The 16973-nt window shown below is 40.7% G+C and overlaps 1 protein-coding gene across 1 annotated transcript in view; it reads left to right on the top strand.

Moving 5' to 3' along the window:
* LOC309890897 (ATPase family AAA domain-containing protein 2-like) overlaps positions 1-16553 on the top strand; it is a gene marked incomplete at both ends in the record, with an annotated part of 70628 nt that extends 54075 nt beyond the window's left edge. The window contains 8 exons of the mRNA XM_082785292.1: positions 6558-6690; positions 7230-7345; positions 8302-8476; positions 8857-8945; positions 9285-9444; positions 10308-10398; positions 10825-11063; positions 16515-16553. Coding sequence (XP_082641418.1) covers positions 6558-6690; positions 7230-7345; positions 8302-8476; positions 8857-8945; positions 9285-9444; positions 10308-10398; positions 10825-11063; positions 16515-16553 — 1042 coding nt within the window. The remainder of the gene's footprint in view (positions 1-6557; positions 6691-7229; positions 7346-8301; positions 8477-8856; positions 8946-9284; positions 9445-10307; positions 10399-10824; positions 11064-16514) is intronic.
* Between the last annotated feature and the right edge of the window lie 420 nt (positions 16554-16973).

The following is a 16973-nucleotide window of genomic DNA, read 5'->3' as shown; positions in this document are numbered from 1 at the left end:
GATTGTTCCCTCTGGTGTGGTAATCTAATCCTCTTTGGTGTCCTTTTACATGTACCACTGCTATTTCTTTTGGTTCTCTTAATGCCCTTAAATTTTTTATTATTAATTCTTGATGTATAAGATTCCTCCCTTGAGTATTAACGAAACCTCTTTCTTCACAAATTTTTCCGAAGGTATGAACCACCCCATATGCATATTTAGAATCTGTATATATAGTTCCACTTTTCCCCTTTAATAGTTCCACGGCCCTATATAGGACATACAGCTCACGAGCCTGAGCTGACCATGATAGACTCAAGGGTCCTGATTCCACAGGTTCCAGGTGCTTATTAATTATTGCATATCCTGATTTTCTTTTTCCCTCCACTACTCAGGAGGAGCCATCTATGAACAGTGCTTCTCCCTTCTCTAATTCAGTATCTCTTAAATCGGGTCTTCCTTTAGTCTGGGTCTCAATTAACTCTAAACAGTTATGTTGTAATTCCTCTGATGGTTTTCCGAACAAAAATTGTGCTGGACTCTGAGCAGAGCTTACCCTTAGTTCTAAGTCAGGGGAGTCAATTAGTATAGCTTCATACATTAGGATCTGGCTGTCTGTTAACCATTTCTCTGCTTTCTGTTGTAAGACACTTCTGACGTTGTGTGGAGTATACACTTTTAAGGGAGCATTACAAGTGATCTTTCTAACTTCCTCTATTAATAATGCCGTAGCGACCAAAGCTTGGAGACAAGCAGGCCACCCTCTACTTACTGGACCAAGTAACTTAGAACAATACCCCATGGGTTTCTTAATTCCTGCCCAGTCTTGAGTACGAACTCCATATGCCGCCTGGTTTGATGTGTTCACAAAAGGATAAAAAGGTTTTTCCAGATCCAGAAGGCTCAACACAGGTGCTTGTATTAATGCCTCTTTTATTTCTTCAAATTGTTGATTATCTTCTGCAGGCCACTTAAGTTGGTTCTTAATTAATTTCTCATATAAGAATTTAACTTTTTCACTGTAGCTTTCAAGCCATGGTCTACAGTATCCTAATAATCCCAATATTTGCTGGATTTCCTTTTTAGTTTTTGGGGGTCTTAAGGATAGGATCCCAGATACCCTGTCAGGATCTAACTTCTTTTTTCCCTTACTTAACCAATGTCCTAAGTATTTTACTTCCTGTTCCACAAATTGTAATTTTGATCGAGACACCTTGAATCCCTTTTCTCCCAGGAAACTGAACAATTTAATAGGAGCTTCTCGGGTTCCCTCTTCAGTTTCTCCTGCTACTAATAGATCATCCACATACTGCAATAATTTTACCTCCCTGGGTAATGCAAAATCTTGTAAAACTTTTTCTAAAGTTGGTCCAAATAGATTTGGTGACTCTGTAAACCCCTGTGGTAGCACAGTCCACCTTAATTGTTGTTTCCGTCCCGTTTCAGGGTCCTCCCACTCAAAAGCAAAATAATCTCTGGATTTTTCATCCAGAGGGCAGGCCCAAAAGGCATCTTTCAGATCTATTACGCTATACCAAGTATGTTTGGGAGAGATATGACTTAGTAAAGTATAAGGTTTTGCCACCACAAGGAATTTAGTGACTGTTCGCTGATTTACAGCTCTCAGGTCCTGTATGACCCATCCGATTTCTTTACAGGGAGGATGGGTGTATTATGAGGTGACATACACGGTTTTAGAGTTCCTTTTTCCAGAAGTCTATGGGTTTTAATCCTTTTCGACCCTCCATTGGTATAGGGTATTGTTTAATTCTAATTGGACGATGTGGATCCATTATTTGAACATTTATGGGGTCCATTTCTATTTTTCCTATTTCCCCTTCCTTATAGCACACTGAAGGGTTAATGAATTCTTCGTCTTTTTGTGTCAAAGTGTATAATTTAATCTGCAATTTATCCCCTTGGCTTTGAATGCTTAAGTTTAATTTTAAAATCAAATCCCTTCCTAGTAAATAGTACTCCGTTTCAGCGAGCAAAAGTAAATCATTAAGACAGATTTTTTTATCTGTTTCTGTCTCTACATCTTTCAAAACAGGTACCTTAAAGGGCTCTCCTTTTGCCCCTATTACAGACACGCAACTCTTCCCTTCTTCTATTCCTTTTGGAAGTTTTTGAATAGTGGATTTTTCAGCCCCTGTGTCTACTGAAAATAAGACTTCCTCTTTATGGGGACCAATTAATAGTTTTATCAACAGCTCTGTTGATGTTGAAGTCCCCAGAAGATATAGCCCCTGACACCCCTATTCTTCTTTGAATATTTTCTCATCTTGTTCCCGCTAATGATATTTCCTCTGAACGTGTCTCTTCTTGTTGCAATAGTAACAGATGGGAATTGTCGATTTCCCTCGACAAGGCTGACCCCTAGGGTTTTTTTCTATTATTTTTTTTCTCCTCTCCCCGGACAAGGTCTTGTGGAATGAGGTTAAGCCACGAAAGACCGTATGAACTTGGAAGTGATGGGAAAACTTACAGTTTTTAAGAAGAATGTTAGTTGTGATTAAGGCAGTAAATTAGATCATCCTCGTAGGAGCTTTCTAAACAGATCAGAAGAGGGCAAGACTGTACTTAAGGACCGAAAAGGGTGTTGCAGTAGATAGCTGATGAGTTAGATTATGTGATAGAGCTCAGCTGCACACCTGCAAAGGAGCTCAGAGAGACAGTGAGAGGAGGCTGAGCCCCAGAAAATACTTTGCTCCTCCCTTCAGAGGCCCAGAGGAGCAGAGAGATGCACAGTGGCAGGTGGGAACCCGAGGGAAGTTTGTCGTGGTTCCGCTCGAGTGGGCAGCCGAGCTCCACCACAGCTGCTCTCTCACTCCCCCTCCTCAAAGAGGAATGGGGAGAAAATATGTGAAAAGGGCTCAAGGATTGAGATAAGGACGAGAAAATCACGCAATAATTATTGTAACGGGCAAAACAGACTCGGCATAAGGAGATAGTAAGATTTATTGCCTACAACTAACAAGCGAGAGAAGTGAGAAAACAAAGGAAAAAAAAACAAAAGCACCTTCCCCCCCCATCCACCCTTTTCCACCTCCTCCCCCCGAGCGGCGCAGGGGAACGGGGAATGGGGGTTATGGTCAGTCTACAGCACTTCTTCTCTGCCGCTCCTTCTCGGTCACTCTCGTCCCCTGTGCTGTGGGGTCCCACCCACGGGATGCAGTCCTTGATGAACTGATCCGGCGTGGGCTTCCCACAGGCAGCAGCTCTTCCAGAACTGCTCCAGATATGGGTCCGTACCACGGGGTCCATCCCTCAGGAGAAAACTGCTCCAACCTGGCTCCCCTACGGGCAGCAGCTCCTGCCAGATCACCTGCTCCTGCGTGGTCTCCTCTCCACGGGCTACAGGTCCGGCCCGGAATCTGCTCCGGCAGGGGTCTTCCACAGGCGGCAGCCTCCGTCGGTGCAGGGCCACCTGCTCCACCGTGGTCTCCTCCACGGGCTGCAGCGTGGAACCCTGCTCCACCGTGGTACTCCATGGGCTGCAGGGGGACATCCTGCTTCACCATGGTCCTCACCACAGGCCGCAGGGGACTTCTGCTCCGGCGCCTGGAGCACCTCTCCCCCTCCTTCTACACTGACCTTGGTGCAAGGCTGTTCTCCCACTCCCTTGACTCTCCCGGCTGCTGTGGCGCAGCGTTTTTTCCCTGTCTTAAATATGCTCTCACAGAGGCGCAAAACAACATCGCTTATTGGCTCAGATCTGGAAAACAATGGGGCCCTTCCCAAACATGGGGCAGCTTCTAGATCTTTCTCACAGAAACCACCCCTATGGCTCCCTGCTACCAAAACCTTGCCACGTAAACCTACTACAAAGTTCTTCAGAGGAAGAATGGCTGGGCCATGGACTAGTAAGGGAGAAGCAGAGTTGACTCCTTTGGAGGTTTAGTTAGGAAAACATTAGCTCAAAGTCTTAATAAGAGTAGCTTGAATACAAGGCGGGCGCCAGTCTAGAGGGAGAAGCTTGGTTAAAGTGTGTGGGTTTCAGGGAGCTGTGCAGTAGAGACTTGTAGAGAGGAATTTTAAATAGCACGTTGAATGGGAAATGAGCCCGGGGCAATTAATTGATGATCAAAATGCAAACTACAATTTTAAATCAGGAAAGAGCTAGACTATACTTTTATAATGAAAAATACGCCAGAAAAGAGTGAGGAAAGTGTCAGTGTTGTTATAAAGGAAGTTACTGGAACAAAGGAAAGGGTTAGAGGAGCAATAAAGCAGAGAAATTCATGCTTTTGTGATAGAAGTGTTGGAACACCAAGGACTGGAGATGGTAGTGATCACAAACTCATTTCCCGATCGCTCAGTTTTCCGTGTGCTGTCTGTATACCCCATGGCACCTACCTCGCATTCAGAAAGCAATGCAACCTTTGGGGTTAAAAAATAAAAACCAGAGAGGGCAGTGCTTTCCAAGAAAAAAAGATAAGTCCTTGTGGCAAACAGGTAGGTGAACGGAGTATGTACGTTCCTTCCTCGGTGTCCTGCTGTTAACGTGAGAGGATATTCACCAGAATCCAGTAGATGATTGCACTCTGGTTCTTGCGTTTTTTACCATCTTTCATAAAACAACTTCAGGTTACTTGACAGAAGCTAATGGCCTAAGCTTATGTGCATTTGGCATTGTTTTCTCATTGGTGAGCTTCAAGCCTGTGTCTGGCCCATTATTGCTCACAGAATTTGTGGCAGAGCTAGACTTGGACTTAGATTACTATGCTTAGTCTTAGCACTGCAGATTATTAAAACCCTTTCCATTAAATACTTTCTCAAACTAAGAAGTGACTTTCTGAAATAGCTGTTTTCAGAAGATCTGCATCTTAGCTAAGCAATATGACAGAATTTTGCCTGTTGTTAAACACTGAGGCTGACGACAAGTCCATCAGCAGTTTCAGAGAGCACAGAACAATGTCCAGATGCATGCTCATCTGCTAGGATTTGTGATTTCTGAAACGTGACTTGCATAAATTCATCTTAAGGTTTTGCAGGATCCACTGTGTCATTAAAATAATGCTAATACTAAAACTTACAGGCATCTGTGTAATGCATTTTGGATTTCATATAATTTGCAAAAGTACTTAACGATTCGGTGTCATTTTGTGGTACAGTACAAACATCAAGAGGAAGTGAGAACAAAGAAAATGGTGGTGAAGATGTTCCAAGGCGTTACAACCTTCGACAGAGTAAACCTGTTGACCGCTACCAAGCTCCTATGGAAAGTAGGTTGAACGCACAGTTTCTCTTAAAACCTTATTTCTTGCACATAAGTGAGATAGAATTTTTGAATGCAAAGACGTGTTTGCGCACACAGTTCTATTTCAGTTCTGTACCTTCATTCTGCACATGAACTTCCCTGTTTTTATCAGACACGTGTGTCCTGTGCACATTGTATTTCTTTGCTGTTTGGTGTACTTAGTGCTATGTATCCTTGCTATAACAGTAATTAATCACACGTAATGGTCTTGCTCTTGAGATTTTCAGTTCACCTTTAAACAGGGCGTAGTTTTCCACTTGTACCATGCACTGATGAAAAGCAAAAACAGTTAAAAATTCTTCTGGAATTAGGGATGAGTGAAACACGTGGCGTTTTCTTTATCTTTTGATATCCTCCTCTCTTAAATGTATCTGTATCATTATTCTAAATTCTTTTCTTTCAGTAAGACAAAGAGATCGAGAGAGGACTAACTCGGGCCAGCCGCGTTCTGTCAGACAGAAAGAGTCACTTGAAAATGCTGGGTCACAAAAATATAGAAGACGTGCCAGGTTGGTGTATGGCTAGTGATAGCTCTTACTTATCCGTAGAGCTGTCAGTCTCTTTACTGCATAATGCTTCAAAGGGTTTTCAGTTTAGTGGTAATTACAGAGTAAGTTTATGATCGCTACTTTGGTAGTCTGAGGATAGAGAGGAAAGAACTATTTGGAGGGGAGGAGGTGGATACTTTTAAGTTGGTTTCTTTTTTAAATCCAATATTTGTGGGTCGCTGATAAGATGATTATGGAGGTAGTGTCTGAGTTTCTGTAACTGAAATTCTTTGGTTCTGGAACTGAAGCCGGAATCCCCCCTTAAAAATCTTAGTCAGACTATTTAATCTTGAAGGATACAAAGGATTTTCTTAAAACCGAAAATAATTTTATTCGATTTAGAGGGAGAGGCTTTATGGAAGTTTTGTTACATTTAAAAAAAAAAAAAAGTTATCACTCAAATACTGACTCTAGTTTCTGTTTGGAATCAACTAATGTTTCTATATGCAGTTAACCTTAAACAATAAAAGATCTAAATGAAATCATAAATTGCCTTAGTAATGATAAAGGCTTTTTGGATTCTGTAAGCAGTTAGTGCGTAGAGAATGCTGTTGATTGCCAGATATTTTGTTGAGCATTCTTGAAAGCAGACAGTTGTCACGAGGAAAATCATGTCATGGCCTTTGAAATCAGATTCCTAAGGAGTACAGTGGACTGGAAAATAGATCTCAGAAGCAATTTTGAGATAGAATTCCCTTAATTTTTGGTGTTACTTAGTATCTGCTGTATTTTCTTTTTAACTTTCTGGTTTATATGCTTGCTTGCAGACGGAGACGTGCAGATGACATCAGTGATTCTACACCCTCTTGCTCATCTCCCTTGCTTAGCACGTGTGATACGGAGGAGGGTGGTGAGAGCAGTGAGGACGGCGAGAGCACATCTCCAAGAAGGTTGCTGTCGGTAGAGAATAGGGGAGGGATGAATCTCCTTCAAATGAATATTTAGCCATGTTTAAGTTTATCTAAATGTAACTGTGTAAGTTTATGTCAATTAATTAGGTCTTCTAATATATTAATTAATGTCTTCTACATTTGCTTGGCATTATTATGAAAAACAAAAATCTTCGAGCTGCATCTTAAAGAAAAAGAAGCCCTATAACTTCTTAATTCAAATCAGGACTTTTCGAGTGAAACGTCAGAAACGGGACCTAAAGAGAGTTCAGAGGGATCAAAAGAAAGCTGGAGGAAGTCAGGGAGATGCAATGCAAATAGATAGTGCGGTAAGTGGTAAACTAATCATCGTGTCAGCAAGTGTTTCCAGTGATTCTGAAAGATCTCAGTGTGCCATCTACAACTACCTTTGTTGATGGTTTTCTCTAAAGCAACTTCAAAAATTGCCCAGAATGTTTGCGTTGTGCTGAGATAATTTCTGATGAAACCTTGATCTAGGTTGCTGCTTTCTTTAACATACAAACTCTGTGGTGTTGAATTTCTCTTTAGATTGGATTTGAGAACGTGGGTGGTCTTTCGGAACACATCGCAGCTTTGAAAGAGATGGTGATTTTTCCCGTCCTGTATCCAGAAGTTTTTCAGCAGTTCAATATTCAGCCCCCAAGGTAACTCATGACAGTGATAAATCGTAAGTCAGCTGTTTTCAGGAGAAAGTTCAATTAAGGTATCAATATGCTTCCATGCTTCAACATTTTTGGCAGCGGTGAACATTTGTTTTAGTAGTAGCAAAAAGTGGTTTCTTAAAAATGGATAAAATCCAGAATATTTGTAGGTTAAAAATATAAGCAATGTCTGAAAATTGTAAGTTTTACCATCTGGTGTTTTTAAAAAGTTGGGTTAGTTGGGTTGGAGTGGTTTTGTTCTCAGTTTTATGTACAAGTCAGCTTGATTAGTCTGTAAGCAAGAAGGGATTATCTAGTGTGGAAGTCAATTGTAATATGTTGCCTGGAAGCCCAGTTGTTTTTCCTGCCTACTTTTGCTTTCTTTTTTTTTTTTTTTTTCCTCTGAGTGCTAAGGCATCGCTTTTCCTTCCGGCTTTAGGCTTCCTCACTTGCCATCAGCAATAGATGGTCTGAGAGACCAAACCCAGTAACTTAATGCTTTTGAAAGGAGCATTAAATGCTTTACTATCAGATTCTGCATATTGTGAAAGCAAGAATATGCAGTTTATTGCTGCAGAATGAACTGGTGATTCACCATTCAGCCCATTCTCAGATTCTGTGCTGAAGTTTGCCCGTTTGGCTCCGGTTTGCTGTAATCACCCTGTTTGTCAGCAGTTTTGGAAGTGTCCTTCTGGGACAGTATGCTCTCTTTTGAAGTTTTTATACGTTTGAGTTACCTCCTTATTCATTTCTTTGGGTGAAAAAAATGAATTTTCTTGTGAAACGTTGTAAAAACGCGGAACTTCTATCTGTTCTGCCTCTACCCACACTTCAGCTATTACTGCTGTCTTGTACATGACGTGTTTTGGTTAGGAAAGACGAGTTTGTTCTAGAGACGATGGTTGTAGGAGGTACTCATCATGATGTTTTTTTTCCTATCTGGATCTTTTTTATTGCAGAGGTTGTCTATTTTATGGCCCCCCAGGAACAGGGGAAACACTAGTTGCTCGTGCACTTGCCAGTGAATATAGTCGAAGTGACAGGAAAATATCATTTTTTCTGAGAAATGCTTCGGACTGCATGAGAAAATACGTGGGGGAATCAGAACGCCAACTTCGTATGTTATTTGAACAGGTAAGGTTGAAATGCACAGTGTATTCTGTCAGAGTTGAAACCATTATTTTCTGTGGTCAACGTTTTTAAGTAGCACTTGCTCTTTTTTTGTATTTTGTTTTTTTTTTTTTTCTTTTTTCCCCTGAAATGGAAATACCAGTGTTTCTGCTGTGAATGTCAGCTGTAAGAACTACTGGAACAATTTGCTTCCTGTCACCCGGATACAGTGGGTTGACACAGACTGCTGTCTTCTGTTAGTCATGCCAGATACTCCAGTAGCTCTATCAGTAGAGGTCCCAGAGGCTAAAGTGAAAAATCTAGTTTAGATGACATTCCAACCATGATGTTTTTGTGCATTTTTCCTTTAAATAATGCTGTTTTACTCAGTGTTTTCCTGCTAGGCCTGTCAGATGCGACCTTCAATTATTTTCTTTGATGAGATAGATGGTCTCGCTCCTGTGCGCTCCAGTAAACAAGACCACATTCATAGGTATTACAGTTTTGCACCTACATAAAATCTGCTTGATCTTTGGGGAAAAAAAAAAAAAAAAAAAAAGGACGATGACCTGTTTAATTTACTGTGAACATGTTAATTTATCCTGAAAACTTGTAACTCAATGCCAAAACAGGTGATTCTAAACGATAGTAGAAACCAATTTATTAAGCCTGATATCAGCATGTGGTCTGTGTTAACTTACCTATTTTTTATGACTTAAAATGAGTCTTGTCCTTAAAAAGCTTGTCCTTTATGACTACTCACGGAAGAAAGTCATGTGGAATGTAACAAAATTTACTGAACCAGTAAGTAAAACTTATATTTTTCTATTTGTTCCATTGTTTCAACTCTTCTGACCCTTCTGGACGGCGTAGATAACAGAAGGGAGATCGTGGTAATTGGAGCTGCCAACAGACTGGATTCTATAGATCCTGCTTTACGAAGACCAGGACGCTTTGGCAGACACTTCCTCTTCAACTTGCCAGATAAAGAGGTGAGAACTTAAATTCAATGTTAGTGCTACCATGGCAAAGTCCAACTTTATAGGAAAAAAAATTGACAACTTGAACGAAAGAGTGATATGTGGAGACACTGCGTTGTTCCATGGAGGGCAAATCTGGTACTGGATATATATGGTCAGGATGATACCACCAAGTAGTTAGTTCTATAATCAAACCTTTCATTCCCCAAGTTGTACCTGTTTGCTTAATTATTTAGTCCACTTGGGTGTTTTCATCATGAAGTTGTGTTTTTGGTCTCAATCCTTCGCTTATGAATGAATAGGGGACGTGTTTGCATTTGATTGTGCCCCGGATCAGTGGTAGTAGCTTGAGTCATAATTCTTTTCTTCTTTATAGTAATTGTAGCAATTGGAAGCATTGTGCCAGAAGTGCTTTCTGTGAATTTACTGACTGGAAAGCAAATGTGATGAAGTAATGAGACTGTCCCAATGAAAGCTTGCTAAGTTTTAGAGAAGTTTTTTGGACAGCAAAGAAATGTTTCTGGATAAATTTTTCATTACAGTATTTTCCTCTGGGTCCTTAGGTCTCGTAGTTTGGAAACTTGTTATTGAAGCTATAAATGCCTTTTCTTTCACTGTAGGTTCCTAGAAAAAGTTCAGTATAACAAATAAGAAATATTCAATTTCCTGGTTGACAATGCAGAGTGTATATTAAATAACTGTAAAATACTTGAAAGTTGAGCAAGTAAGAAAAGTGTATTAGTAGATGAGGGGTTTTGAGGGAGGACTGTTTTGTTTTTTGTTGTTTGTTTGTTTGCCTTTTGGTTTGTTTGTTTCTTGTTGGTATTTTTAAGGAAAACTTGGGACAAGCTAAAATGCAATGATTTTGCTTCCAGGCTAGAAAAGAAATTGTCAAGATTCATACTCGTGACTGGACCCCTCAGCCACCGGACATGTTGCTTGATGAACTAGCTGAGAAATGCATTGGTAAGACTGAAACAGAAACGGATTCTTGCTTGTGACCAAGTTGTAAAGAACCTAGCTTGTACCAGGCAGTACCCATGCTCTTGTGCCTTGTTGCACAACTAGTCAACGAGGCAGCTGGCACGCCTTCATAGCAATCTGTGTGAGATGCTTTCATCTATTTACTCTTTGTTGTCGTTCCTCTTGTTGTCTGAGAACATTAAATGGTTCTGGGGCATCTTCCTCAAGAGTATAGTTTTTGATGAGGAGTCTGCTTCAGCTGCATAAGTGCAGGATATCAGGCAGTGAGCAACATGAAACATCCTTGCAGAGCGGTAGCACTTTGAATTCCCTGTTATGCTGTTTGGTTTTGTCATTACAAATTCTTTAAATGTTGCATGTTGTAAACCTGGGCCTTGACTGATGTAACGTTTGATTTTTGTTTGTTAGGAGACTGTGGTGCAGATATCAAATCTTTATGTACTGAAGCTGCGCTGTGCTCTCTACGCCGATGCTATCCTCAGATTTATGCAAGTAGGGAGAAGTTGCTACTAGACGTTAATTCTATTAAAATAAAAGCAAAGGACTTTTTCATGGCTATGAAGAAGGTTGTTCCAGCTTCAAACCGGATCAAGGCTTCACCCGTACAAGCACTATCACCCATTTTCAAGCCACTTTTTCAAAGATCAGTAGAGAATATTTTACAAGTTGTGCAGAAGATCTTCCCGCATGCACAGCTTGCACTAAAGGAGGACCGACAGCAAGGTATAACCACAGCATCCACTTCTTTATAATTCTGCTAAAGCAAAAACTTGTGGTTTGTGCAATCAACTTATAGCTTTCAGACATAATGGTGGTAGAATTTTATTATTTGCATGTGCATGTCTTTTTTTTTTTGGGCAAGTCTGGAATACAACACATAGGTTTTATTGTGGATTCGAAACTGAAATGCCAAATGGAAGCTCTGAATGACTCAATACACAGTAAAGGACGATGCGTTCTCTACTGAAGCATCCTGCTTCTGAGGGCAGCTAAGATAATTAGCATTTGTAGAGGTTGACTTGAGGTTTGAAGTACAAGGCACCTATTTTTCTTTAAAAAATCAAAACTCAGATCTTTGGAGGGGAAGCATTTCTAGGTCAGTGTTTCTAATTCCTTTCTGAAGAATGCCAGGACCAGGATACAAGTATACCTGGTCTAAGCTAAATGTTGTTTTAGCTATCGTCATTTTTAACCAGTCTCCTAATTTAAATGTTTGTGGATCGTACTATACACGTGAGATCAATTAGCATTGATACTTACTAGATGAATGGAATTCTGTGGCCATCACATCCTTTATCCCCGTGCTTTCATTGTGGGAACCTCCTCCAGAAAGAAATGGTCTTGTTTGTTTCTTTTTTAGCTATTAAGCAACTGCAGAAAGTGTTTGTAATCTCCTTTATTCTAAGGGGGAGAAAAAAATCACCAAGAGTAGCGTACCTTACACGTACACATCAGTGGGACTTAGTAGAGCTTTGTAGGGCCTTGTGCCATCTCCTTAGATCTGTGGTGGGCTGAACTCTAGGAAATAGCTTTCAGTGTGTGCTCTCAAATGAAGAAAGGGTTTTGGCACTGATTTAGAAGCTGTATTAATGGAAGAGAAAGAGACAAAGGCTATTCAGGAAAGTTAACAAACCTCTTTTGCCTTTCAGAGCATTTCAATCCTATTTTACAAGATGATATGTTTGACAGTGATGACGATGCATGCTTGGTTTCTGGAGATGAATTAAAAGATGGAATGCCTGACGGACCAGAGAAAAAATGCCTCTGTTTCAGCAGGTAAAGAAAGATAGATCCCTGTTATGTTTAAATTCTCAGGTCTGCTGAGTCTTTGTAAACAGTTCCAGCTGTTAAAAGTGCGAGGGGTGGTAGACGAAGGGGCAACATCAAGTTTGTGTGTTGAAGGGGTGCTTGGTATTCACAAGAAGAAAGGGTGGAGGGACTAAAGTTGTAATGAAGTTGCTCTGAATGACCAAATTGAAAAGGCCAGGCTTCTCTTCGTAAGCCAAAGTGATCCGTAGACTACCAGAACACGTTGACTTAATCCATGGCATTCTTTGAAAGACTCAAGACCACATAAATGTGCTGTCTGTCCTTTTAGCTAAAAATACCCCAACTTTGTGGGTTTGTGTTGCCACCTTTTGCCCTTCTGTTTTCCAGGATTGTTAAACCAGTAGTGAATTATGTAGCAGAAAGAAAACAGAGAAAGGGCTTGTTAAAACACCTTGAGAAAAAATGGAATGGTGTCTTTATTTGTTAAGCCACCAAGTTGTGTTAATCTTGTGATATTTTAGTATGGAAGTCATGCAAGCCCACAGTTGGAAAGTTAGATCATGTTGTCACAGCTGGATCAGTTATTTTTCTCAGTTTCTATTGCTGTGCTGTCCAGAAGATTTTCTGTGCTTTAGAGCAAGGCTAAGTCTCTAGCATCTTTGATTTAAGCCAGCAGAGGTACAGCCTGATTGTAGTGGGGAAACAAATGCTCCTCACCAATTTATTTTTAAATAAAAATAAATTTATAATAAAGTAAATAATAAATATATAATAAATAATAAATTTATAATAAAGTAAAGCAAGATTGCAGGGATATTAATTTGCAGTCTTGGTTTAGTAAAGAATAGGAAACACAAGGGAAGAAGATGAAACAATTGGAATGAGTGAATAACTTACCTGGAAATCTTACATGTATTTAATGTAGCGCTGCCATTTGGATTATTTGGGGAGGGAAAAGAAAGTCTATAGGAAAATTACTTGGAACATCTGTGTGTCTATTCAGCACCTCATTTATAAGCTTGTTTTCTTAACTCTTGTTCTAGGAGTGCTTTCTGTGAACCAACATCATGCCAGCCCCGTCTGCTAATAGTAGGAAAAGAAGGGTACGGCCAGGTTTCTTACGTGGCACCCGTGGTGTTGCACGTTTTGGAGAAGTTTCCTGTTCACACCCTGGACCTTTCTGTTCTGCTTACAAACGTTGCATCGCCAGAAGAAATTTGCGGACAGGTACCTTTTTTTCTTTTTCTTCTCATCGGATTCACTGACTGTATGTAAAGGATCAATCGAGTTGCAAATAAGGTGAGCAAAATTAATTGGTAATGGAGGTGGCCTTGTTTTAATGTGCTGGGATGTTTGCTTCTGTCTGAAAATCCCCTTTTCTTTTAGACAGCACCACAAACAATCTGGATGTTGTACATGTCCACATTTTCCATACCCAATTTTACAGTGAGGCTGTTGCTAGCAGCTCAGGAAGCTGGGCGGTGTTGCTAATGAACATCTCTTTGTGGAAAGAAATGCTGCTCATGTCACTGGGATCCAGAAAGTAGTTCTCATTGCCTGCTAGGACTGTGTGCTCCCAGTAGATGGCTCTGTATCAGACTGCATGTCGGCTACTTTTTGTAGCCTTCTTCTAAATTATATTAGTAAGGCAACCAAGGTTTGGGGCTTCTGTTTATTTTGTTTTCACACGGACATACACAACTTGTGCTGTTGCAGTATGTGCACTAAAAGCATTAACATTCAGAAAACACTTCATTTGCAGGGTGATGTGGTTTTAACTAGAAAAACTGAACAGATTTGGTGTTTTTACTTTTAGGCAGGAAATCCATTGTCTTGTTTGGCATCACTACCTTAAAATATTTTTACCTTTAGTGGAAACGTTTGAGAGCCATACAAGTAAGGACAGACATGTTACACGACTGAATACTGATGTGTCCCTTAAGCGGGACATTTCCTTTCTTTGTTATGCGATGATTGTGGCTGTGGCCATATAGCTACGGTGTCTAGCCACTGCCTGAATATATCCTTCCCATCTTCTGACTAGAGTTCTCCGAATACTGATAATCTGAAAGGGTGCACAGAGAAATTCCTTATGTGAAAGGATGCTTGCCACTCTGTTCACGTAGTTTCATTTCACGGGGCAGTCAGATGGCTATGTAGCTATGTATTAAGAGGTTCTTGTACGTGTTTTAGTTTTCTTACGCAAGCTTTCCTTTTCACTAGCTGATCCGAAATGCTCAGAAGACAGCACCAAGCACAATTTATGTCCCAGATATCCATTTATGGTGGGACAACGCTGGACCTGCCTTGAAACTTACTTTTCTAACTCTACTACGTAACATTCCAGCATTTTTGCCAGTTTTGCTGCTTGCTCCGTCTGATGTACGTCACTCAGATCTCCCAGAAGAGGTATTTGTCAATACTTTCCTTACTATTTCTTCAGTGTCTTGTAATTTATGAATGCTTTCAGCATCAAAATGCTGTGCTTTCTTAAATGCATGCTGTTATTACTCAGGCACCCTAACAAATCACTTAAAATTTGCTTAGAGAAAATAATACCGTGAAAGCATCTGCTTAAGGTTTTTTCTGAGTCAAGCAAGTGACTTTCACCCCCTTCTCACACATGCAAATAATAAATTAATACAATAATTCTGGTGGCTACAAAGTGGTTCAGTCAAGAATATGCAGTGCTTGAAATAACAAGAGGATGTTTTTACTGAAGAGATGTCTTCTGACAGTCTGCCATTCCATGCTATGTTGGGTAAACTGCTAATAATGCAATTTAGTAGAGAATTGAAACACTTTGATTAAAAAAAAATAAGTAAATCAGTTTCTTTCTTCACATAGGCCAAAGCTTTCCAAGCTGGAAAGCTGAGTTCCAATTTCTGCTAAAGTAACTTTGGAATCGAATTCTAGTTGTATTCCTAAATAAACTGTAGTAAAAGTAGGTGCAGAACTTCATTGACTTCTGAGAGTTTACATTAAGGGAAGGTGCCCAAAACAGGACCACGCTGTTGTCATTCTGATGATTTGGTCTCAGTCATTGGGGGAAGAGAACGGGTCTTACCTAGACGTGTTTATTATCAACTGCTTTGAAAGTGCTTGAGTTCCCACAGAAGTTTTTGTACAGGCTGTAAATTCCTTCTAAAATAAGTAGTGAAATTCCTCGCCTACCTTTTATTACTAGAACTTGAAAATGGAGGAAGACGTAGAGGTACTAGCTACTTCAGACACCTTTTGGTAGAGAAATAAAAACTCAGCAAAAAGCCCTCACTTGTCTGCTGAAGCCTTTCTCTTCCCTCTATAGCCATAAAGGTTCTAAGTAAAGGCTGCAGCAAGGCAAGTAAATACAAAGGAGGCGCTGTTGGATGTGGTGAAAGCCATTACTTTACCAGTGTAGCGTACAATCCCTTCAGCGAGCTTTAATTCTACAGGTGATTCTTAAAGGTGATATTTGAATTTGCTGTGCCAGCCTGTGAAAATGTAGCGTTTTAAGGCCAGGAAGATAACTTTTTTCAGTTTGTGTTCTTCAGGTTATTCTTAATTTGAAAAGGTACTCGTCTTTTTGGAATAGAAGATGAGTTTTTTGTGGCCTTAAATCTGAAATGTCTTTCCTCCTTCTGCTTTAGATCCAAAAATTATTTAATACGGAATTTGGAGAAGTGTGCAATATTGAGTTGCCTGGTAGGGCAGAGAGAGCAGCCTTTTTTTGAGGACCTAATTCTAAATGAAGTGGCTAAGCCTCCTGTAAAGAAAAGAGGTGAGGAGGATATGAGAAGTACATCTAAAACTTTCCTATCGAAGTTACTAGCTCTTTGGGCTTTGCTTTGGTGGTCATTTTCTGTCAGTAATTTGTCGTATGCTTGTATTTGAGTACTGTAAATTGGCTAATTTTTCCTGATGAATTGAAGTTGATTGGACATTGGAAGTTGTGCCTGTAGCACCACCAGCTGAGCCTCAGAAGCCACAAGAGGAAGAAGTAGGGATGCTGGAGGAGGAAGAGGAGGATACCTTGCGTGACCTTAGAATTTTCTTGAGGGACGTTACTCACAGACTTGCCACTGACAGACGTTTCAGGGAATTTGCAAAGCCCGTTGACCCACAGAAGGTAAAGTAGTGCTGATCTGTGTGTGTCTGTAACTTCTCAGTGTTCGTACTTCTCAGCGTTTTGGGGAAGGTTCAACTTTGTTTTTAGGGCTGCACTGTTAGGATTTTGCAAGAAGCAGAGGCAGTGCTTTTACTTCTGCTGACTCTCAAATGTGTCTTATGGGATTATTCGCTGAAAGCCCTGGTTTCGTTCTAAAAAGCCAGTCCAAATGCCAACACAGTTTGCTTGTGAAAAAGCTTTCACTGTTGTGATTTTCTGAAGCAAAGTGAAATGAATCTCCCACCCTCAGTTTTTCTTCTCTACCATGCACGTGCTTCTGACCTCCTGTAGTGGGTTTACGTGGCAAGGTTTTGGTAGCAGGGAGCCATAGGGGTGGTTTCTGTGAGAAAGATCTAGAAGCTGCCCCATGTTTGGGAAGGGCCCCATTGTTTTCCAGATCCGAGCCAATAAGCGATGTTGTTTTGCGCCTCTGTGAGAGCATATTTAAGACAGGGAAAAAACGCTGCGCCACACAGCAGCCGGGAGAGTCAAGGGAGTGGGAGAACAGCCTTGCACCAAGGTCAGTGTAGAAGGAGGGGGAGAGGTGCTCCAGGCGCCGGAGCAGAAGTCCCCTGCGGCCTGTGGTGAGGACCATGGTGAAGCAGGATGTCCCCCTGCAGCCCATGGAGTACCACGGTGG

The sequence above is a fragment of the Aythya marila genome (assembly GCF_965140915.1).
Source record: "Aythya marila genome assembly, contig: HAP1_HAP1_SCAFFOLD_153, whole genome shotgun sequence".
NCBI classification, from domain to species: domain Eukaryota; kingdom Metazoa; phylum Chordata; class Aves; order Anseriformes; family Anatidae; genus Aythya; species Aythya marila.
This window is presented reverse-complemented; position numbering and strand designations above follow the sequence as displayed.